Source organism: Erithacus rubecula (assembly GCF_903797595.1).
Source record: "Erithacus rubecula genome assembly, chromosome: 3".
Classification (NCBI taxonomy): Eukaryota; Metazoa; Chordata; class Aves; order Passeriformes; family Muscicapidae; genus Erithacus; species Erithacus rubecula.
Window position 1 is genome coordinate 42,809,181 of NC_136689.1, and position 23,989 is coordinate 42,833,169.

The following is a 23,989-nucleotide window of genomic DNA, read 5'->3' on the forward strand; positions in this document are numbered from 1 at the left end:
GCATGACCCAGGGACAACCCCGTCACCCCAAACCACTGCAAGTTCATTGCTGTTTCACCGCCCTCAGCAGTTTCCCCTGCTGATCGAGCATTAATATTCCCCACTGCATTTTGGGGGCTGAAGAAGCTTTATTTTCTGTGAGATGACCTCAAAATTCAAGTTCCTAGGGCTGGTGAGATGTAGTGCAGGGAGGAGGAGCTTGCAGTAGCTAAGGTTTACACACTTACTTGTTTGCATCAAGGGCTCTTTGGGGGCCAGGAGAACCCTCTGTGTAAGAGCACCATCACCCCCAGCCTCAGGAAGGGGTAGTGGGGCTGAGCTACTATGGGGAAGCATCTGCCCCCAATGTACTTCCTCCTCCCCTGCCCTCAGAAACCTGCCCTGCCTCCTCAGGCTGCACCCCAGCCCTCGCCTCAGGAGCCTAAACCTGCTCTGGTGCCTGCAGGGGTCTCAGCTGCAGCTTCCACACCACAAGGGTTAAATATTTGAAATAAACCCTCTAAGCAAAGTTTTCCTTTGGCCTCTTTTGAGAGGGGCAAATGCTGTGATTGTAGATAGGTTATGTGAACTGGGAAGGATGCGTGAGCAAGAAACAACCAGTTCATCCCCTTGCTGTATGTGGCAGTGCCTTTATTTAATTTTGGCTTCTGTTTGCTAAGCACAAATCACAAAAACCCCCCCATACCCTTCTTATACATATAGTAAAAATATGTACATCTTTGACCATTTTTCTTCCTGAGGAAAAGGTAAAAAAAAAACCCAACAAACTAATAAATGTATATGAAATTTGAACTCCATTTGCCCAGGTGTACCCTATTAGCTAGAAAAGCAACATCAACTTTGCAGAAAACTTGTTTACCAACATACTTTAATGATAAATGCACAATGAAAACCATTTTCCCTGGAAGAGCCAAGTACCAGAAGGCAAACCAGGTTAAATGATATTATTTAAAACAAAGCCTCCTGAGCCACTACATCCTGCAATTGAAGAGTGGGAGGTGCAGGCTGTGGTCAGGCAGGACAGGTGAGGCCATGTCCCTGTGAGAGGATGAGCAAGAGGGAACAGATAAATGACACCCTGTGGGCTCAGGTTTTGGGGTGCACTACAGCACCCCACTTCTGGGAATGGTAGTCTCCACAAACTGATGTCTCATTCCAAATTTCATTTGGTTTGACACTTAATTACTTGCTGTCTTTCTGGCCTTGGGTTGAATGTATTTTCCAAAGATATTGGTGCATAACTGGCAGTCAGCTGAACCATGGGTTTGGTTTTTGTGTTCTGGTTTATGACAGCTTTGCTACCATACAGCAAATATCCCTGGGACAACAACTCAGTGTTTCTGAAGCTCTTAATTTTTATTGTGAGGGATGATTTGTTTCCAGTATCAAAACAGGAGCCATCATACCTGACATCACACTGCTAAAACACAGGAGGAAAGATTACATTCTGCAATGCTCCTTTTATTAACAACTAGCTTTTCTTTGCAAGAAAAACTACCTATGCAGCCAGAAAGAGTTGCATTTGCCCAGGCACAGAGAGCAGCATTTGCTCACTGCAACAAACCACTGCCAGAGCTAAAAGCCATTCTCCTTTACATGGGGTGGGATCTGGTGTAGGACCCGGCAGGGCTCCCAAGTCCTTCAAAGAGGAACCTGGTATGACAGCAAATGAAGACTGAACCCCCTCCTGCTGCTTCCTATGGACAGAATGCTTCATGTGCCTCTGTTGCTGCCATAGCTGGGTTTATCATCTGCGGTGAGACTTGTTATTTCAAGCTGTGGTCTGAACTGCAAATGGGCCAGCTGTCACAAAGATATTTTTTGACATCTATCACTTCTGCTTATAGCAAGTATGGCTCCATTTTTCTTCCATCTGCCAAAGGTTTCCTGTTCTCTCAGCCAGCAACCCTCAGCTGGGTCCTGCATGTCAAGGACAGACTCCCAACCTTTTCTGCCCCTCTGGCATAGTCTTTGGGGTACAGATGGTTTCCAAAGAGCTCAGTGCTTCTCTGGAGAGGAGAAGGTGAGGACTAACTCAGAGGATGACTTTGCAAGGAGGGGACATAGCAGAGGAGGTCCAGTGAGTGCTGAGGATCAGGGAGTTCCTGACCCGCCGCCTCCCCAGCATGGCAAAGGACCAGTTTGAGCTGTTCTCCTGGCTGTCACAGGCAGAGGAGGGCTCCTGGCCCCTGCTCCAGCAGCAGCCACAGCCTTGCATCATCCTGCCCAGCGCCATCCTGAACCGCTCGCCAGCAAAGACATAGAGGAAGGGGTTGAGGCAGCTGTGGAGGAAGGCAATGCTCTGGGTGACCTGCAGCCCTATGTCCAGCTGGTTGGCAGCCCAACAACTGTGCACCACCCTGGTGTAGGTGTTGATAGCTTTGACCAGCAAAACAATATTGTATGGAAACTGAGAGAGGAGGAAAGCGGTGATGATCATGGTGATGATCTTCAGCGATTTCTGCTTTTGGGATGTTTTGGCTTTTAGGAGGGTGTTGATGATAAGGGCATAACAAATCACCATGACAAAGAGAGGGAGGAAGAATCCTATGATGACTTTCAAGGCCAGGACCGTAACTCTGAAGATCACACTGACGTTTGGTGGGTATGTAATTTTGCAAACTGTCACATCACCCACCTGTGTGCTCTGGCTGTAAATGATTTCTGGGATGCACAGGCTCACAGATGTCAGCCAGGCAGCCAGGCACTTGAGCCTGCTGCGCAGGAGCCACCTCTGCTTACAAGTTTTAGCTTTCATCGCTTGGACTATAGTGATGTACCTGTCAAAGCTGATACAGGTTAGAAGCAAGCTGCAGCCATAGAAGTTGATTTTATACATGCTGTTGACAACTTTGCACAAGAAGTCCTTAAAGATCCATCCATGGGAAGCAGCCTTGGCCCAGAAGGGGAAGGTGAAAAGGAGCAGGAGGTCGGCGATGGCCAGGTGCAGCAGGTACCGATCCATCGTGCTCCTCCTGAAGTGGTATTTGCAATAGACAAGCACCACCAAGGTGTTCCCCACTGTGCCCACAGTGAAGATGAGCCAGAAAAGCACTGGCAGGAAGGCTTGAGCAAACTGCCTGACCTGCCTCATGTCGCACATGAAGTCTGTGCTGTTCACTGGGTTTTCACACAAGGACAGCACCATGCAGTCATTGCTGTAGTAATCTAGGCTATTCTTGCCAGGATGTGTGACCTGCAATAGGACATGTAGTAAATTTGTGTTGAGAGGCTCAGTAAAGCATACATTTGCCCCTCTCCACCAGATGTAATTGAACATGCCCAATGTATTCTGTTTAAATGAGAAACTGCAAAGGCTGCCTGTGAAACAGGTCATTTCTGATTGCTTGAAGAGTACAGCACAGCAGAGATTTATAAAAATGACCCATTGAGTGAGAAACTTATGAAAGAGCAGTTCACCACATCCAGCCAACTTCAGTTACTAAAATGACGTGGTGAAAGCATTATGTATGCCAGATAAATAAAAACATGGTTTGCTTGGCTTCAAATACATAACAAAAGGCAAAATGCCCAACTAGGAAAGAAGCTGAGAAGTCTTTGTGTTACTCTTACGTTGGGATGGTACCAGTAGCTTGAAAGAGGCAGAAAACTGATGGAGACAAAGAGGAGAGGAAGAAAACGGAGATGAATAGTGACATAGCTGTATACTCACTACACTTGCAGCTGCCATCTTCAGCCAGATCCTCAGTTCTGAAGGAAACTCCGTAGCCTGGAGAGGAAAGATGGGGGAAAACAACTGCTTTGAAACAACTCTAAAGCAGGACTGTGACTCTCTTCCTTGTACTTCTACCTTTAATAAAAACCTCAACTCTCAGAAAAAACTCTGGCCGGAAGATGAATAAACCACACAGAAGTTGATGTTGCTGATGTGAATATTAAAAATCACGGTTGGCCTACATAGGTCTTCATTTTTTCTATGGCACTGTGCTGATTAAATCATTTTATGTACTACAGTCACTGCAATCTCATTTTTAACAAGCTGTAGACTCCCCACTCTGCACGAATAAAAAGTAATCTAAAAGCACTCTATCTTGCAAAAGATTAATGAGAGAAATTGAAATGTTCCTCTCAAATTATCTAGCAACTAAGCAGGAAAAGTACCTGGCTTTAATAGTACTCTGCAGTCTTAAATATTTGCATCCTCTGCAGCAAGTGATTAATCTCTGCCTACAACTTCTCTCTTATGTGTGAGTTTAGGCACAGTGCTCATTGCTGTTGTTCTGCAGAGCTGATCACTAAGCCCCAGTAAACAAGAAAATATTGGGCTTTTACTGCTGCAGATTGCCTTTGTAGTCGGTCCACCATCACAAAAGGTAGCTGAGCCTGGTGGGCTTGATGTAAAACAAATGCATCTAAATATTCCACATGTTCTGCACCAGCTTGTCCAGAATAATGCCTGGGGATGAAGCCTGGTGACAACACAAGGTGGGTCAGTGCTATTGGAGACCTTCAACTTGCACAGACCTTCCTTCCAGACCCCTTCAAGAGCAGCTCATGTAACCGAGAGGTCGCCTTGCAGAGACCACAGCAGAAGTGGATGGAGCCAAACCTCCTCTATGGGGAAATGGCCTGTATTCATGCTCTGACTTCCCTCTGACTGCTCACTGTGGGCTGACTAAAAGCACCTGTGGCTGGCAGCAGGCAGTCAGTGAGCTCCTGACTTCTCCCCAGAACTCACTTGCAATGTGTCATTGCAGCATCTGGTGAAGAGTGCAGAGCTGTGTATCCCCAGTGAGCTTTTATATGTTATTTTCTTTTAGCTGTCAGACCTACCTTAAATTGCAAACAAAAAGATCATTGTAACTGGGCCAATATGGTGGGGGGGGGAAAAGTGATCTGCAATTTAGTTTATTTTCCATGGAGGCTGCTCATGGGAAAGAGAGACATGAATAGTGGAGGAGTGAGGGGACTCATCAGCACAGCTGCTGTAGAGGAACCAGCCTGGATGTGGCACACAGGAGCCACACTCTGCATGTCATGTTTGCTCTTTACACCACAATTAACCTTTTTGTAAAGCTGAGGTGAGTGTGTTCTCCTGGGGCCTCAGCCCCAGCCTGTCACAGACTGTTTACTCTGTTTCATGTTCTCAAGTTTCAGGTGGCTCAAACACAGGTGGCAATATTCCCTTTCTTTTATTTTCTTTTTTTTTTTTTTTCCTGGTAAGCTCTTTTGATACCAAAAGAACAATGTCTCATACCATCAATTTTCTGCTCATGTGCATCATTTAGTATAGGGCAAATCAGAGGTTTCTCCTAGCCTGTGTCCTGCTGCAAAACACTCACTGGGGAGAACAAATACCCTTGAACAAGAACTGTGTGCCTTTGGGCAGCTTCCAGTGTCTTTTTGGGAGGCTGGGATAGGAATGAGGAGCTGGTCTAGTCCTGCCCACTCCAGGTTGACCCACAGTCACAACTTCCCATGGCTGCCAGCAGGCAGGAGCTAAGATCACAGGGTCTATCTCATGCCCCACAACACCTGGTGCTTTGCAAACAACAGCAAAATGGAGCAAAACAAACATATGACAGCTTCAAGAGGAAAGGCCAAGCTATTGCTGCAGAAAGTGGGGAGACCCACGGCAGGATGGCAGACAGTCCCACAAAGTCCCTACTGATGGCACATCTTCATGTGACAGCCATCCAGAAGAGTGTGGCAGGCAAGAGTTTGAAAAGGAAGGCAGTGAGAAGTGGTTAATAAAAGTATAAACTTACAAATCTTATGTCTCCTTTCTGGTAAACTGGCATGCAAATAATGCTGATTTAAGTTCCCCTCTCTGCAGGAAGTCTGAGCACCTTGGGGTTTGGCTTTAATGATGGTGTTCAGCTGTGACCATTGCTTGTTGGACTCACACTTCAAGGAAATTTCCAAATGGCAGCTCAGGCTTAGTTCCAGTCATGAAGAAAACTGATTCTAGCTAGGTTTAGGGTTGGGCTCTGCTGTTACTTGGAACCATGCTCATGTCTGCTGCAAAGCATCTCTTTCCAAGGGGAAGGAGCCCAGGATGCTCCACACTCAACTGCAAAATCTCCCTGAAGGTGTCTGTGTATCTCTAATAACTGGTTGTCATCTTCATAAAACTCTTCATGAAACAGGCATAGGTCTGTATGAGGATACCACTGTACAGGACTTGGCCTCTTCCACCTCCTGGGACATCCTGTAGAAAAATAGAAGAGAGGGAGTAGATCTCAGCCAAACTCCAGGGTACCTGCTAAGGAAAGCATGTCTGGAAGCACAGGCATAGTCTCTGGGATTAGGGATGAGTTACTCTGAGCTTGCAAATGGCTGCCTGACAGAGGATCCATGGGAATTATCCTTAATTCAAGCTAGTTTGGCCCTTGGTATAATGCAAGCTGATTCATCACTGGGAGAGCTACATTAACTGCAGTAGGGTAAAGGCATGCCCATGAGCAAAGCCTCTGATGCAAAGAATATTCACATCCTTTGATCTCTCCTTCATGAATCTGAGCCCTCATGTTCAGGATTTAAGTGACTTTAATCAGATTTAGTTTAATTCTCCCTGGAAGCAAAATACTAAGTGTAATTTAACCCACCACTTTACAGAGCCAGTCCCACTGTACCAAAAGCCCCTAGGGTAGATAAACCACCAGACAAGAACATGGGCAGCTGCTCATACTGTTCATTATTTTCCTGCCACATGATATTTGTTAAGTGAGTGCTGCTGACAACAGCAGCTTTTTTGCCACCAAGAATGGGAACTGAAGCAGACCAGTGTGAATGTTAGTCCTCTCACCAAATTTCTGCCAAACTGGTTCCTGATTTGTATCCTCACTCAATGCCATCCACAGTTAAACCTTTTCAAGCAAAACCAGAGACAAGGCAGTCAGCTCTTGCAACACCAGCATGCATTGAGAGATAACTTGTGATTTCCCTTCAGCTCATATTGATGCAAAACTAAGCGTCTCTGTTTTCCTTACAAATATATAGCTTTCATGTTCATCAAGAGAACTTGCAAGTGAAACACTGTTTTTTGTTTTGTTTAAAGTGAGAAAATTAAAACCACCAGCATTTCTTCTATGTCTTCTTTTTAACTTCAGGGTGCTTAAGCACAATTTGGGGATGATTTTTAAAACTCTCCATTTATTGCAGGTACTATATTGCAGGCAGAGAAGAACTTAGCTTGATCAGATGCTGGAAAGATTTTGCAGAAACAGAACAAAACTTAGGGTTACAACGTCTGCTGAGCCTGACCAAGAAATTTCCCTTTTTCACATGAAAGCACAAAGTGTTTGCAATAAATCTATCTTTTAACCTATTTTCCTTTCTTTGGGTCAAAGGGGGACTTAAGCTGCTTCATTCTGGGCAGGCTGTTTGAGAGGTTTAATAACTGCTCAGATGGTCTGTGGAAAGGAGAGGCTGTGCTTTCAATTCACTGTCCTTTATGAGGAGGATATTTGCAGTGAGTGAGATCAGTGCCTCTGATTACAATTCCAGACAGGCTACTTGCCTATGCAGATTACACACAGGGGTCCCTGGGGATCTCCATAACAAACAAACAAAAGGGTCTTCTTGTTCCAGCATGGGAACACAGCCATTAAAGTTTTCCTTCTCTTCAGAAAGGTGGAGAGTTAAAGTAAAAAAAAACAGCTTGAAAACTTGCTGAATGGCCCTGGCAATTAGAAAATCCATCACAAAAATGTATCAGACTAGGCCTGCACAGGTATACTCCTAACAACAGCTGAAATAACAGTTTTGGCTGTAAGGATGGGTTGCAAATGCAGATCTTGAAGGAAAAAAAAAATTACATTACCCTAAGTGTAGCAATACTTTTCCTCCACAAAAAAAAGGCCAGGTTTAAAGTCTGGGTACTGAAGTTACCCTGTTTTCCAGCTTCTACCACAAAAAATATATATACATATTTCTGTGAACCCAATTCCTTTTTTGCTAGAGAGGAATGTTTTAGCAATTCCTGTGCAGAGCCGTGTCACCAGCAGCTCCTTTTACAGAGCACTTGGCAAGTGGGGACAGACAAGCCAGACCCCAAAGGCTGGTGTTAAACTTTCTCATTCCTGTCAGGTCTTCATATTCATGTGCTGTGTATCCTTAATTAAATTGGGAGCTGCCTATGCCTGCTTGCCTAGTTTGGAGTACCCATTTTTGATTAAACATTCTTTTGGCTGCATCTTTTCTCAAGGGATATAAAAACTTTACAGATCTCAGGTCCAACTCCTATTTTAGGAGAACCACAGGCTTTGTTATGCTGTAGGCTGATTCATACTGTGACTTTTAACTCCTGAATTAACTCCCTGCAGAAGCATGCAGGGCAAAGGGATAAAATGAGACTTGCCAGGGATGAGCAAAGGAATGGCACACCAAAGACTGAGAGTTTGTGCACCAGTGAAATCCTTAGTTGGCTACAGGAGGCACTGGGTACAAAGAACTGCATTTGTAGTGCTTCTACACATAGCATGAGGAACAAGCATGAGGAGCTTAGAAGTCTTGGCTCAGCCCCAGAGATGCACAATCACTGGCATAAGAGAGCCTCCAGCTAAGGATTAAAGGACAAACAAATAAACTGGGCATGACTGTGGGAGTCTATTATAGGCCACCCAACCAGGATGACAGCACAAACAAATTAGTCTTTAAGCAACTAAGAAGTACCTGTAAATCAATGTAGCTGATAAAACAGGTCCATAAGATTCCTGAAATACCACTTGGTACAGGTACTAGGAGAACTGACTGGGAAAGCTGCCCCCCTATTTGTTGCTTGTTAATAGAGGGGGACTTGTGGGCAAAGTGATGATTTATAACTTTCTTGAGTGATGATTTGTGGCACTCTTTGCCAGAGCAACCATGAAACAATCAAGTTTCTGCTGACAGGAAGAAAAGTGCCAGCAAAACGTCAGCTCTGGATATGAAGTGAGCAAAATTCAGGGCGCTCTGGGAACTAGTTAGTGATGTCCCTTGGGAAAATGCCTCTTTCTGCCTTTCAGCCGAGCCAAGGCAGCAAAGGCGGCTGTTCTCTCGTTTCCCTGGGGAGCTGGGGCAAGTCCTTGGCCTTGGACCGGCTGCAGTGCGTGTGGTGCTGCAGATGATGGTCTGACCACTGAAGGTAAAGGCCAGCATCAGATTTCTGTCCTGGCACCTTCTGTGTGGGAGCAATCTTTGGAGATGTGCTCAGCATTGGAGGTTGTCTCTTGATTTCAGTGCCGGGGTCCCGAAAGAGGATAACAGTGCTTTAACATGGGATGCAGAGTACCCAGGCCCAGCGCTTCTTGTCAGGATCATGGGCTGCAGGTAGGTAAAGGTCAGCAAGACCTTTCCGTCTTGGATATTTCTGTGTGGGAGAAATCCTCGCACGTATTCAGTATCGGAGGTTGCATCCAAGAGCCCCCCGTGAGGTAATGGCACTGCACGGCAGCGCTGTAACTCGGGAAGCAGCGCAGGCAGCCGCAGGGCCCAGGCACACACCGGGGGCGGCCCGGGGAAGGCGAGGAAGAGGGGACGGGCTCGGAGGGGTGGAGCGCCGCTCCGCCGTGCCGCTGGGGAGCAGGAGGAGGAGGAGGAGGAGGAGGGATGCCCGTCCTGCGCCGGCCGTTTCCCGGCGGAGCCGTCAGCTGACGCCGCCGTTTCCTGGCTGCCGCCCGCCATGCTGCGGCTGCTGCTCCCGCTGGCCGCCCTGGCCGCGCTCCTGCGGGCGGCGGTGAGTGCTCGCCCCGCCTCCGCCACGGACTCCCGGGGGCAGCGGGGGGCGGCTCTGAGGGGCGCGGGGGGGCCGGCGCGGCCGAGGGGGGCCGGCAGGGGCCTCCTCCCGCCGCTGGAGGAAGGCGCTTCGCCTCGGTCTTTTTTTAAACCATGAGCCATTTAGAGCTGATGGGCGGCGCGCAGGGCGCCGGTGCCGGGCTTGTAGAGATCCCGGAGCCGGGGCAGGGAGGGCTCCGTGCCCTTGTCGCGGGCAGGGCGGCGCGCTGGGGCTGGGGAAGGGCTGGCGGTGCCGCCCTGCGGGGCGATGGCCGCTGTGGCCGCCCGGCCGGAGCGCGGTGCCGGCGCTCCCTGCGCCCAGAACCGTGGAGGCCTCGCTGGGCCGCGGGGGAACCGGTACCGGCACTGCCGGTAGATCCCGTGGGAAAACCTGCTCATCCTGTGGCGTGTGAGAGGAGGGAAAGGGGTTTTTCCTGTTCTCCATAGATTCTGTTGCAGCCGCCTTGTCGCGGGGGACGCAATACCACAGCCTAAGGACGAATCCTCAGGCTCCGCAGTTCTCGTGGTTTATGCCTCGAGTTTGAGGCAGTGTCACTGTCACCTGGGTGGATGTTGTAGTTGGATGGGGCTCAGGTGGTTAAAGATGTATGAAACGCAGAACAGCACCATGTGAGTGAGACCTGGGAGGGAAGATTGGGACACACAGTTAGTGTGGTCTCTGAGGGGTGAGGCTGTGGCTGAGCCTTCCAAAATTGTGAAGGTGGCCGGCAAAAGGAATGGAGAACAAAAGCTCTTCAAACTTGGTAGCATTAGCACTTTTGAGGAATTTCAAATTCAAACAGATAAAATACTGTAAAAATACATGGTTTCAAGTATTTGCTGCCATGGGAGGTTGTAGAACCAAACAGTACTTAACAGGTACAAAAAAAAGGATTTGCCAAATTTAAATACATCGGGCTCATAAACAACAGCCAGAAATGACTGTGCAAGGATTTGCCTTCTAACATCCCTAATGTAGCAGCCTTGTCAGCTGAAGGAGTATGAGGAAGCAGACCACAGACTGTGGCCAGGGTCTTGTCATTTCTTCAAACAGCATTTCTATTGCTGTTGTCCAGACAGAGTATTGCATGGTGCCTAGAGGACCTGTGGACTTGAATTAGTAGGACATTTCTTATCTTATGCTCTTATCTTCCTAGCTGTGTGTGTTTTCTGTAGATTCAAATGTGTAAAATAGCACTATTTCTTAAGAGTAGTTTAATAACAGCTGAGAGGGCTTGAGGAGCTGAGGCTGGCAGGCACGATTTCCCTTATCAGCCCACAGTTCCCTGACACAAGCAATGAGGTTGTGAGCTCCCTTTTAAAAACTTAGTCTAGTCCTCAAGGGTCCTGTCATCACAGATGTGCTAATGTTCTTTTAAATTAGCTTGAGAGGGCATATGCAGCAGATAAGCAACTTGGCAAACTGGGCATCACAGGCTTCTGGGCTCAGGCTCACTGCTGAGCCCTACAATGCTGCTTTTGTGCCCTAGTTCTGAGATATTTTTGGCTGTAATGATTGCTTGCTTTCTCTATCTAAGTGTAGATTGAGAGACAGGAAGTGTTTTGAAAATAAGTATGCTATTATGGGACTATTATGTCAGACATGGTCTCTATTTTATGTTATGAAAGACTATGCAAACTTTTTTCATCTATGATTAAAATAAAACAATAGGTTTCTTCTAAATAGAAATGTGCAACCTGATCATTAATAGAAACACTGTGACTGAGCAAAATATAGAGCAAACGAGGGAATTCTACTGCCATTGCAACATAACTGATGCTTGCTTGTTTGTTTTCAGTTTGTGAGCAGACATGCATTGGATTCTGTGCTCCCCTCTAAAGGAGCAGGGTGTGGTATTTTAAACCTCTTTCAACTTGGTTGCATCCTGTTAGACCAGGATATACTAGAATGGGTGTTGAGTCTTGAAAAACTCTACATGTAGTGGAAGTGAGCTGGAAGTGAGTAGCAAAACACAGTGTGAGTTTCACTGATCCTACTGATTTTCAGGGCTTTGGAGAAATCTGATTCACAACGACAGGCAAGGATATCTGCTGATCATCTGCAGTTTCTGGGATCACAGTTGCATCTGTTCCAGTGGGGATTTCACTGCTGCTGTAGCATGTGTTAGTAGAAACCTCTTGCATTTGGTAAGAATGATGTAGGGTGATGTCTGCTTTTCAGATGGAGCCAACTGCTTGGCAAGAAGAACAGAAATTATGTATAATGTCAGAAGCAGCTTAGTCCCAGATCATGTATGGGATTTACAAATACTGTAATGGTTGTGCCAGGATACATTGCATCCCTTTTGAGATGTATTGCCATCTACCACTAGGAAGTCTTGATGAGAAAAAAGCATTTAAAAGAAAAAGGTGTGTGGGGGAGAAATGATTGAGGGTGGCAGACAGGGAGCTTGGAAGGGGACTTCCAGCATTCAGTCTTTGCTGTCTGATTTACTCCACTTCAGGACATCTACTTTGTGCCTTTATGACAGTGATTCTGCATGACCCAGCATCTTGTGTATGTAGAGTAACAGTCCTTTATTGCAGTCTGGGAAAAAGGGAATGTGTGTAATATTTTAAAGCGGCTCATACTGGTTCCTGGTTGCAGGCTTTGTTGACCCAAGGCATCCCTTCATAACCACATTATTGACTACTGGAGACTTCTGCAGAACAGAAGGGAACAGTCAGGAAGCAAAGATGATCTCCTTCAAGCAACTGCCTATTGAAGCAAAGGCTGCAGTGGCTGCAGGAGTGGTTTTCTTCTCCATGATGCTATCACGGAGTTACCTGGCGGAAAAACTCGATTTCAGGACGCGGCGCTGGCTTCTAAGGCTGCAAATGGCACTGTTTGCTAATACACTCATGTTGATGGGGTCTCTTCATGTTTGGAGAAGTACAGTCACCACGTTCACCAGGTCCTCAGCTGCCAGCTCCTTCTGTTTCATGCTGTGGAAAATAGCTGTGTTCACGTTTCTCGCTTTGGCTCATTCAAGCTTCTTTACCTTGCTATTTCTTGTTGCAGAAGAGCCCTATTTCTTTTCTTTAGCTGCCTACACTTGCTTGGGGGCTTACATTATTCTCATCTTTTTCCTCTTCACTCTAGGCTCTGTAGAGCAGGCTTACAAGTTCTTGGCTGGGAGAGGCGCTAAGGCAGGCACTGGCAACAAGAACAGAACAGCACTGAAACCAGTTCTGGCAGTCTTGCTGACTGTTGTGCTGACTGTTGTTGGGCTGTTAAATGCTTCCCAGCCTCCTACTGTGAATTCAGTGGAGATTCCAGTTCACAAGCTGCCCTCAGCAATGAATAACCTGAAAGTGGTGTTGCTTTCAGATATCCATCTGGGGCCTACAGTTGGGAAGACCAAGCTTGCCATGATAGTGAGAATGGTTAAGGCTTTAAAACCAGATATCACCGTGATTGTTGGCGACCTATCTGATGCTGAAGCAAAGATCATACGACCTGCTGTTGAGCCTCTTGGAGAACTTGATTCCCCTTTGGGGACTTACTTTGTCACAGGAAACCATGAGTACTACACCTCAGATGTTAGCAACTGGTTTGAACTGTTAAAATCGTTTAACATTCGGCCATTGCATAATGAGAATGTGAAGATTGTTTCACCAAAGAGCACTTCTGACTGGTTCTGCCTGGCTGGCGTGGATGATATTGAAGCAGATGTGTTGCACTATTCAGGACATGGCATGGATTTGAAAAAAGCTCTCAAAGGTTGTAGCAGTGAACATGCAATAGTGCTCTTAGCTCATCAGCCAATTGCTGCAAAGTGGGCCCTTCAGGAGAGACCAGACATAAATTTAATTCTCTCTGGCCATACTCACGGAGGGCAGATTTTCCCTCTAAATGCTGGAGCTTATCTTCTGAATCCATTCTTTGTTGGATTGTACCAAGTTGGGCAGAATACCTTTGTCTATGTCAGCCCAGGGACCATGTACTATGGAATACCTATGAGGCTGGGCAGCAGAGCTGAAATAACAGAGATTATTCTGCGTTCTCCTTGAGAGTTTTCCATTTGATAGACTTCTAACTGTTTTTTTTTTTTTTTTTTGGCCAGTGTATCGACTCTTCTACTATGAAAGCAAATCCTTTTTCAGGGAAGCCAGAGAAGATGTGTTGAGCTTCAGCAGGTTATCTTATGTTTGAGGAGAAAACACTTAACTGTATCTTGGGCCTATGAAACAAAATTTGGAAATGTTAAATTACTGAAGAAATTAGATCTTTGAGAAGTTGAGGTTCTGCATTTAAAGATAACACTAATGCCATGGCTATAATGTGTGTCCTGTGCATGTTTAGTAATACCTGTGTCCTGCAGATGCTTCATGTTCCACTGTTTGGTATCCATCAGGCAGCTGCCTTATCAAATCTCAGGCAGGTGAAGTTCTGAGCTTGTGCAGTGAAGTCACTTATGCATGTTTTGCAGAAAGGCCTGCAGGAGTGTGCACTGAGTATGTTAACTCTAGGAGGCTTGTACTAGAGTTGTTCTTGGAAAGAATAGTTTAATAGTTTAGTTGGTTTTTTTTAATTGATGCTGGATATCTTTATCCTGCCAGCTATCTGCAGCATGCACCATGGCTTCCAGTCTGTGCTTCTTACTAGTACTGTAATTAGCCAGGCATCAGTTCTGAAATTCAGTTTTGTCCAGTTAAAAAGTTGGTGAGACTGACACCAAAAGGTGACAGTAGCTGTCTTTCTCTCAGGCATTTTCCCCAGATTAGCTGGGCATCCAGTGATTGCTTATTGAAAATAGCTCTAATAAAAGCAAATGACAAAAATTCTAAAATTAACTTCTGTTGCTGTCTGAGCATATAGTACCTCCTTATATAAAGCGCTCATTCCAAAGCTGAAATACTCAGTGTCTTTTGTCTTCATTCTGTATTTTTTTCTTTCTGCCTCATTTCTCCTCCATAATTTTTCTTTTGCAAAAGTAAGTAGATGCTATTTGAAAACAATGCAAATAAGTTAATGCTTGAAATTTGTTAAAGGCTTTAATATTTAAATAAATTATGTCCTCTTTTAATGAGACTAAACTCTACAGCAGGTGACTTTCCCTAAGAGCATTTGCATGTCAGTGTCCTGGTTGTCTGATGAGCACATGGCAAAGTAGATGCTACAGGACAATGAGGGATGGAGGATTTCTTCCCATCTTTCATAGAAGGGTTAAAGTTAACATAAAATTATCATGAATTAACATAATTATGATAAATTGGAGGTGTTGGAGAATAATTGATAAAAACATTTGTGTTTTTACATGTTTGTATTCACTTAAGAAAGCCAGGTTGTAAAATAATGTGTGACTTTTGTCCACGCTGATGAAACACTACTTCAGTTCATCTTCTCTCTCCTCTCCCACCTCATTGTTGCTGCATGAAATATCACAGACAATTGGAGCCTGGGAATGCTGCCTCTGTAGTCTGCAGCTGTATCTGCAGGGCTTCCCATGCTCTGCCCTTCTGGCCACCAGTGCCCGTGTTCCTCTCAGGCAGACCCACAGCATGGGCCAAAAGAAAGCGGTTCTTATCCAGGAGACTGAGGATGGAAGACCAGAGCTGTGGTGTTCAGTCTTTTCCTGCCTTCCTGTGTGATCCTGAACCAACCATAAACACATGGTTTTTTGTTCAGCTTCTGTTCTCATATTGAAAGAGATAGATGGGGATGTGTTTGAAAAGTACCATAGCCATTGTAATGTTGAGGGGTTTTGTAAGTTAAATTTTGAGGTTTGACTTCGTCCACTGCAGACATCTCTCAGCCAGAGTTTCTAATTCCTATGCTGGTTTTGTATCCTGCTTCTCTGTACAAACATCTTACATTTTTACTCAGGAATGATGACAAATACTGTAAATGTGTCACAAAGGTTAGTGGAATTGTTGGAGAAGTCAGTCCTCTTTCAGTCTGAAAACTGACTACCTTACCAGCCATGCTCTCTGCTTGCCAAATTACTTAATTTCTGTATCCCACCACTTGTAATTTTGTAAACTTTTTTTTTTTTTTAATGATTTTGTGATAATATCTGCTTAAGTACCCTAAATGTATTCAACACGACGCTGTCCATGTGGGATCCTTCTGAGGCTTTTTGCAGTCTGACAGTATCAGATGGTCTTATGAGGATGGAGTTTTGATAGCCTGTAACCCTCTGGTTACTTGTCAACACGCCTTCAGTTAAGAGCTGTGTTCTGGGTTTAGTGGTGCAGAGTATTGTTGCTTGGCCAGTAGTCCAGGAGGATTTTTACACTTGTTGCACTGAATGTTCTTACCATGTTAAGAAGGTTAATTGTTAAGCCAGTTTACTCAATAAGAGGCATTTGTGGGACTGATTTTAGATCGTGTCAGTTTCTCAGTGAGTTGCTAGTTTTGTTTTTTCCTGCTCTTTCTATTTATTTTTTCATTACTTTGTATGTGCCTCTCTTGGAAGATGATTATGTATCCTTTCAAAAGCAGATATGCATCCTTTTAGGAGTGGTCATATTGGCATTTCATAAATGTATTGAGTTCTCCTGATGTAATTTAGTCATGCCCATTTTTTTTGTGTCTCTCCCTCTGAAAGGTTGTTTGCTTGGTGATTACTTATTATTTAAAATGTTTTCTTTGTGTGCCAAAAGGCTTCAAAGCCTTTTCTTATTTTGCTTTTTAATTATGAATGGAAAGTATCCTAGATCAACTTTCTGTTTGATGAAAGGAATGAACCATTTCTATAATCTCTTGAATCAGCAATCTCTGTCCTTGAAGGTTCTTTTTATACTTTTTCAAGATTTCAGTTTTATTTGAACATGCACAATACAGACCTGTGTTCAGTATTTCAGATGAAGAAAAATTGCTGTGCTGCTTATTTTGTAATTTTAAAATTTTTTTTGTAATTTTTTTTTTTTGTGTGTGTATGTAATATATTAATCTGGAGAACTGAACTAAATGAATATGTATTTCATTCTATAAAAGGCCCATTCATTGGGGGCTGAGGACGAGTTAATGTCAGAATTAATAGCAGAATATAATAGTATCATCACTTTGTGAAAATTATACTTATTATATAATTAATATGGAATGGATTGGAAAATATGTAAATTGTGGTATAACAAATGCTTTAAATGTTGGGATTTAATAAAACTTTATTCTTATAATCAAGCATGAGGCCTCTAATGACCTTTTATTTTGTACCAGTATGCATTGTAGCAGTTTGTGCTGAATAGTTTTAACACACTCGTTTTATCTACCAATAAGAAGCTACCAGCAATGAAACTGACTAGTTTTTGGAAACTCTTACACCTCCATTGTTAAATGAGACATGGTGGAAAGTGGGAAAGGCAAGGCCACTGTTTGCATTTGCCTAAAGCCTATTAGGAGAAGAAGGTGCAGACAGCAGGGGTGAGGATGTGATTCAGAGAAAAAACCCACTGAGAGGGCAGAGAGAGGTTACTAAGAGAATTTTTTGGAAAGAACAGAATAAAATGAGTGATTTGTGGTTGTCAATTTTGATATTTAAGGTTTGCGGTTGAGAAAGAGGTGTTCTGTGATTGGTCTAAGAGAGGCTAAAAATCTTCAGAGATGGAGGATTTGTACCCACATTTGTTTGCTTTCTAAATAAGAAAAAAAACCTGTTTTGTAGATTTGGAGAATGAGATTTTTGCTACTGATACGCAATTCTGTGTGTTGAAGATGGGAAAAAAGCCTTATGTCAAGAGACATACACATTATAAAATGTTGAAATTAATTTGCATTAAGATTGCAAAAACAAACTCTTACTTGATTTAAGCAAGGACAAATTCTTTAATTCTTCACTTTTCCATGTGAGTATGCTCTGAGGATGTAAGGTGCAACATGATACCATTGCCTGTAAGAGTCTGAATTTTCAGCTGGGCATTGATACGATTTAGTATGAAGGAACTGGCACTCCAAACAGTGCTGTTAGTGTGTGTTGCTTACCAAATCAACAGACCCACTACCTCACCTTCTAGGGAGACAAACTGGGAACAAATTCCCTCCATATTCACAGTGGTGACTATACAGTATTGGCAGAGCCAGACATAAATTCATGAGGACAACTGTCTTGTTTTTGTTGCAAGCCATGGATTGTCCACTGACAATGAAGTAATGCTGAGGAATTGATCATGAAGGAAGTCTGTTTACAATGAATGATGAATGAGGTGAATTCAAAGTGTTTTGGTAGCTTCCTCCCTCTCCTCCCTCACATAGTAACACTGTGTCAGGAAGTGTGTGTGTTGGAAGGTGATTTACAGCTATGGCCACAGCTTTAAAAACCTGACTTCTAAATGGTAACTGGTTCAGTGATACCCACTTTAATAATTAATACTTTCTTTTAATTGTTTTAAGATAGCCATGGCTCTCTGCCAGAAGTGTCTGTCCCTGAGGTCATGTAAACATTTTTTTCAACATTCAGCATCTCAGCAGTTCTCTGCCATGAATGAAACAAGTGTCTTTTCCATGGGCCTCTTGATGTGGTTTGTCTGAATGAGGGGGCTAAAATTGTTCTTACAGAGGGACACCACAGCAATTTGTTTTGCCTCCCCTTATTTCCAGGGATAATGGCCTTTTAATGTGTGAGGTGCTTCTAGCCATAGTGATGCTTTTTTTTTTTTTTTTTTTGTTTCTTCTTTTCTGTGTTGTTGTATTTGGTTTCTGACTTCCATGACTTCCTAGTCATGATCATTTTGAGGCACTCGGCTCTGCATTAGTGCTGTGACTTGTCACAGTGCCCTAGAGTAAAAACGTTTGAAGAATGTGAAACATCTGCTTGGTGTCTCTAAGGGTGAATAGTTTCCTTCATGGGTACACACAGAACGATTCTATCCTAGTGCAGCATGCCCAGCCATCAAGATCCAGATTATAAGTGGAAGATCAGGAAAAAGTTACATGCATTTAAATTGGATGGGAAGTAAGCAGCTGTGCATACCTGTGCATCCTCTGCAGCAACAGCCTGGAGTTACTACAGCATCATAATTTCCTGTGGAGAATCCCAACCTTTGAGTAATCCCAACATTTGTTCCAGAGCAGTTTGCTTGTATTTCCAAATTCTGTGTGGTCCTGATTTTGGAGAGGTCTGACATGCCCATACCTTTGTTAAGTCAAGATTTATTTATCTTAATAAAGTTAAGCAATCTTAAGAATGGGTCCATGTTTATGGAAACAGAGCATTAAGAGCCTCTGCTGTGCAGCACTTGGCAGCCCCTTGATTTTCCTTTTCTTTGCCAGCTCCTTGCTGTATCCTCTCATATCTGTTGTTACACGTCTGCCACACAATTTCACTTGTTCACTGTTGGCAGAATGCTTTGAATTGTTACCTATACCTAGGACATTTACCACAATGTTTTCTAAGTTTTCTATAAAATAATGCCTTTGTTGTAGGTGAAACATGCTGTTGCCTTCCTCCTTGGAGATTGTAGTGTTGAAATTATTGTAAAGTGTTATCTCAGTTGTTTATATCTGTTTAATGATAATCTAGGGGTAGGCATATTGGTTTAGCAATTTCGTCCTCCATTTTTCAGGAGGGAGTGTATTTTCTTTTAACTGTATCTGCTAGTTTTCTTGTTCTTTTATCCTGTGACACACTGCACTGGCTCACTTTTGCTGATTTGTTGTGCTAAGACTCAGGTGGGCTATAGATAGCTAGAGGAAGGTTATTCACCATCTCTTACTTTAGGACAGTTGTATCTTCCATTGCAGATACTGTATAGCCTGTTGTCTGTGTTTTTCAAGGCAGAAAACAATTACTCTGTGTCTTTTTTCTTTGTTTTTGTGTACAGGATGTGTCTGGGAGGAGTTTTGGGATTGATTACGATTCCAACTGCTTTGTTAAGGATGGGAAACCTTTCCGTTACATCTCCGGTAGCATTCACTACTCACGGGTGCCCTCCTATTACTGGAAAGATCGCCTGTTGAAGATGAGGATGGCAGGGCTTGATGCCATTCAAACGTGAGTAGCTGTTGACTTTCCAAGTGATTCGTGGTCCTGGGAGCTGTGTGAGAAGTCATTAAGAGGAATGCTGCCATTGTTATTTGTTTATTGTTTTTCCAGTAGTAGGTGAGGAAGCTCTGGAGAAGTGAAAGGTGGTACAAAATGACCTTTAGCCAAATAAATGGGGGCAGCTGGGCAGGTTGTAACCAGCAGTCTGTTTTCCTGATAATAGGCAACACCTCTTGCTTCACAACCCAGGGTGCAAACGTGACTGAAATAAATTGTTGGACTGTGAACTTTGGCAACTGCAGAGCAATTGTACAAAGCTGCTCTATCTCTGCCAGGAACACTGTACTCTCTGGTCAAAAGGCAGACTAGGTGAGAGGAGACAATAACCTGTTAATACAGCCTGGATTGGTACCACCCAGAAGCCTTGAAAATGTTGGTGAAGACTGCAGTAACATTTAAAAGCTATTTCAAGCTATTTCACCAGGAGCATTTAAATTTAGATAAATGGATGGGGAGCTAGGCATATTTTTAAAAAAAATGTTTAAACAGCTTTCAGTTTTGTATGTGTGTGTACAAAACCCTTAGTCCATTTTTCTTGTCTTTTCTACCTGGTTGCATACTTAATTCAACAGATGAGGCACAGATTAAAAAAAAAAAAAAAATCAGCTTATCCTTGACAAGGAAAGTGGCAGAGATGTGTAAGGCACAGTCTTTTAAGGAACTGAAATTCTAATTTCCAAATAGGTTTGTTTTCTTTTCTTAGGTTATTGCAAGGCTTAGAGCTTCTCTTTGAAACCAGCTGCTTTTGTGCTGTAAAAAGTGCAAGTTCTGACAGTGCAGAGCCTCTAGGCTCAGTGGGAGTGTTGTAGCACCTCTCCTTTCTCACCCTTGAAATCTGTATTGTTGTTAGACCTGAAAATTGCATGGTTACTTTGTAAACTTGGGGATGAGATGGAGGTAATCTGTGAAGAACAGACAGCAGGGAATGGAAAATAAGTTGAATTTTTCCAAATGTAGGGTTCTCTATTTTTTGCATATTTTGACACTCTTTCCTGTGTTGGGATGATGCAGTCACTCTCTGGTGAGTGGTTTTTGTGTCTTTTTTTGTTGTTTTCTATTAAAGAATCAAGTTCTGTCTTTCTCACGTTAATAAGAGCAATGGGATTAAGTAACGCACTTGCTCAGGACCGAGTTTTTGCTGGATTTGCCCAAGTAATTACTTTTTGGTGAAATAAAAGTAATTTAAAATGGACCTGAATATTATACTTTTTGGTGTCTGGCTTGAAGGTCAGCCTGTGTCCAATCAGTGGCTCTGTGACTCCTATGATCCATAGTGTCTCATACTTCCCTTATGTCTCTGATTTATTTTCCTCCTGCTCCCAACACCCATGTGTTTTCAGTGCCCTTTGTTAATTTCCAGTTTTTTCACACAGTCCCTTTTTTTTTTTTCTTTTTTATTGCTTTTTAATTTCTCTGCTGTATCACTGGAATTTTGAGATAGAAACATTTTTTTTTCCATTTCCCTCATCACCATTGTTCAATGGCAGAATTACTGCAGGGCCAGTTTGGGTTTTTTCTTGTTGTTTTCTCCCTCTTCATTTGTGATCTCCCACTAACAAGGTGGGTTTTTTCTTCTTTGTTTTCTGCTTTTTTCCCTTGTTGAGATCTCTTACTTTGCCTTACTGTTTTGCATTAGTGTCTTTCTGCTGTGCAGGAAGGAGTGAAGATTTGTTTTGCTGATGCCAACTGATCTCTGTTGGTCTTGGGAGAGCTGAGCTGTGTCTGTTTTGGCACAAAAGGTACTGTGCAGCTGACAAGTGGTTATGGCACCTGTGGTTTTAGGTGTTGCTGCTGGATCACATCATAGCAGCTTCATTAGTCTCCTTTTGTTTTTTCTAAGAGGAGATTGAGATTCCTTGATTTCTCTCCCATTATTGCTCACCTCTGAATGTTTACTGTTATGGTGAATAATAAATCTAAAACTGTAGAAGCAGAAAGTGCTCCTGTGCCTTGCATTTTCTACAAGAATTAAATCCATGCATCTTTCCATTTGACACTAATCACTCTCTCTCCGATGCTAAAAAAGCACCTCACTGACCAAAACCCCCTTTTGTTTTTCTTTGAAGTTTGCCAATAATCAAGTCTTACTGCTCTTGGTTATTTGAGATGAAAGTTATAAATATTCATATTATCCCAAAGAAATGATCTGTGATTTTGTGTGATTTTGGTAAAAAAAAATGGAAATTGGTCTATACAACTGGATTTTTGTTTTCTTCTTCTGCATATTCTTTCCTGGGTCAGTAATACTACTAGCAAGGGTCAGAGATACAAATTGTGTGAAGTCATTCTGGAATGGATGGGCAGCAGCACTGCCAGACTTTCTGGCAGAATGTGGTAGTTGGACTCCTGAATTTGAGGCCTCCTCTGTAGACTGTGATCTTGCTGCTTGGGATTTTTTTTCATATGATGCAATGGTCCTGCTATAATTTGAAATATGGGAGCCTCCCTTGTTCTTATCAAGTGATTCCCAGTGAGGTTTACCACTTCAAGGGAGACAGGATCCTTGTATTATGGGATTGTGCTTGTAAATACCTTATGGAAAAAGCCAACCACACTTGTTCTCCTTCTGTTCTCTGCAACCTTTTTTCCAAAAGGCTCTCTTATGCCTTGATGCATATTCAGCTCATGAGTGAGACAAGCAGCTCCTCCTGGACCCTGGAATAGGTGAAGTCAGTGCATGCATATGACTGTCTGTGCCTGGTAGTATCTTAAGCAATAAGAGAATATGAGTAAGCTTGGTCTTATATTAAAGCTAAAGAGATCAAGGCCTACCCCTTTCAAAGAGCAGTTTGAAATTTGATGTTGTGGTTGGTGCGACATCCCAGAAGGTGGTGGAGGAGGCTGCTGAGGAGCTCATTCCCCACCTCAGCAGAGCTGTCTGGTCACACAGGTCCTCGTTTTCAGTTTCTGAACTGTCTGCCAGCTGGAATGGATGCCAGCCGACAAAGGCATCTGGAAAGCACGGAAAATTTGGGGTTTCTTTTGCACAGAGCGGATAAACACTTAGCCACTAGGTGGGGCTGAAGTTATAGACAGGATTTACTGATCAGTGGAGAGCCTTCCTGGAAGAATACACAGTACCTTTACAGGCTCATAGAAAATTAAACAATGTTGAGCATTTTCTTTGTTTTACTCTGTTGAGTAATGAGCAGAAAGGTGCAAATCTGTACAAAGTCCTTCTATGAAGGAGCTGCTGTTTAGAACGTGGAATATTTAAAACACAAATTACTGTTTCTAAAGACTCACATATGAGTAATTTTACTAGCATGCTCATTTATGAAAGTAGTACAATTTATTTAATTTTTCACTATTAAAAATTCCCATCCTGCTATTACAGAGAGAATTACCTTGTACATTAAGGAAGTTGGAAGTGTGATTTTTTGCCTGTTGATAATCTCTAAAATAGGTGAGATAAGTTGTGACTTCTAAAGAAAGGAAGGTTATAGCATGAAACTTAGAAATTGTGTGTAAATGGAAAGTAAACCCAAATATAGAAGAAATACCACATTTTGAATTTGAAAAAGGATGAGAGTTTGCTTTATAAATTCATTATTCTGTAGCTAAAACAGTGCAGGATTAACAACTGACTGTAAATTCTGACAATGGTATGTAACAATTATACTCATTAAAAGTAACAATTTTAAAGTAAAATTATTTCATTTGAGACCATCACTAGCTGTAGAAAGTATATCGGGAGATTAAAGTGTATTAGTAACAATTTTTAGACCAGTGTTTAAAATAAATTTTTATCATGATTCATTATATAAAACAGAAGTTTCAAGTAAGTTTTTTCCTTTTTCTTTTTCTCCACTAGAATCTGCTTTTTTTCCAGTGTTATGGTCAAGCATATGATATAAATGAAAACTGTTTCTGGAAAAATTTTTTTTATCTTCTTCCATCTTGAGCATAAGGGAGCTGGAGAAATGCTTTCATTCTCACCTCAGACAGTATTGAGTGTTTTTAAACCATTAAACTCTTATATGAGTATATTGCTTTGACTCTATCATGGCACACAAAATTTAAGCTTTTGCTGTTCCAACAGAGGGTTAAAATTTTGCCATTTGAGACGCTGTAATATTCACAAAGGTTGAAATATTATAAGTTTTGTATTTGATGTTCAGGTGCACATCTGTCTGTGTATGGCCATTTTAATAGTGTACTCATGAGAGGTTTTCTGTTTTCTTCCTTATTGAAGGCATTGTTTTAGGGACATGCTTTCCCTCTTGGATAGTTTTTACAAAATTAAATGTGGAACATAACAACAAACCCAGGCAGTAAGAGAAGTG

General features: G+C 43.0%; 3 protein-coding genes across 6 annotated transcripts in view; 2 read left to right on the forward strand and 1 right to left on the reverse strand.

Annotated features, from left to right (window-relative positions):
* Nucleotides 1-567: 567 nt before the first annotated feature.
* CCR9 (C-C motif chemokine receptor 9) lies at nucleotides 568-6,230 on the reverse strand. 3 transcript variants are annotated; one of them, XM_079299940.1, is made up of 3 exons: nucleotides 5,868-6,230; nucleotides 3,674-3,730; nucleotides 568-3,196 (listed from the first exon to the last, which is right to left on the reverse strand). In XM_079299940.1, the coding sequence occupies exons 2-3, from the start codon at nucleotides 3,689-3,691 to the stop codon at nucleotides 2,036-2,038; spliced, it is 1,179 nt and encodes a 392-aa protein (XP_079156066.1). In that variant the 5' UTR covers nucleotides 3,692-3,730; nucleotides 5,868-6,230; the 3' UTR covers nucleotides 568-2,035. The 3 variants fall into 3 exon arrangements, with proteins under 3 accessions (XP_079156066.1, XP_079156064.1, XP_079156065.1); XM_079299938.1 differs by having other exon boundaries at nucleotides 5,730-6,230; XM_079299939.1 differs by lacking the exon at nucleotides 5,868-6,230 and adding an exon at nucleotides 4,123-4,256.
* A 3,320-nt stretch (nucleotides 6,231-9,550) lies between these two features.
* Nucleotides 9,551-16,847, forward strand: TMPPE (transmembrane protein with metallophosphoesterase domain). 2 transcript variants are annotated; one of them, XM_079299937.1, is made up of 3 exons: nucleotides 9,569-9,679; nucleotides 11,726-11,839; nucleotides 12,326-16,847. In XM_079299937.1, the coding sequence occupies exon 3, from the start codon at nucleotides 12,415-12,417 to the stop codon at nucleotides 13,729-13,731; it is 1,317 nt and encodes a 438-aa protein (XP_079156063.1). In that variant the 5' UTR covers nucleotides 9,569-9,679; nucleotides 11,726-11,839; nucleotides 12,326-12,414; the 3' UTR covers nucleotides 13,732-16,847. The 2 variants fall into 2 exon arrangements, with proteins under 2 accessions (XP_079156062.1, XP_079156063.1); XM_079299936.1 differs by lacking the exon at nucleotides 11,726-11,839 and having other exon boundaries at nucleotides 9,551-9,679.
* GLB1 (galactosidase beta 1) overlaps nucleotides 9,558-23,989 on the forward strand; it is a 39,012-nt gene continuing 24,580 nt past the window's right edge. Inside the window, exons 1-2 of the mRNA XM_079299935.1 lie at nucleotides 9,558-9,679; nucleotides 19,483-19,652. Of these exons, the coding sequence (XP_079156061.1) occupies nucleotides 9,626-9,679; nucleotides 19,483-19,652 (224 nt within the window). The 5' untranslated portion in view covers nucleotides 9,558-9,625. The remainder of the gene's footprint in view (nucleotides 9,680-19,482; nucleotides 19,653-23,989) is intronic.

What these genes read in the sequence shown, in the direction of transcription:
- TMPPE (XM_079299936.1), top strand. Translation starts at nt 12,415, where the DNA reads ATGATCTCCTTCAAGCAACTGCCTATTGAAGCAAAGGCTGCAGTGGCT.
- CCR9 (XM_079299938.1), bottom strand. Translation starts at nt 5,762, where the DNA reads ATGCCAGTTTACCAGAAAGGAGACATAAGATTT. An exon ending in AGAAAGGAGACATAAGATTT is followed by an intron (nt 3,731 to 5,729) that starts GTAAGTTTATAC and finishes TTTCCTCTCCAG; the next exon opens with GCTACGGAGTTTCCTTCAGA. An exon ending in AGATGGCAGCTGCAAGTGTA is followed by an intron (nt 3,197 to 3,673) that starts GTGAGTATACAG and finishes GTCCTATTGCAG; the next exon opens with GTCACACATCCTGGCAAGAA.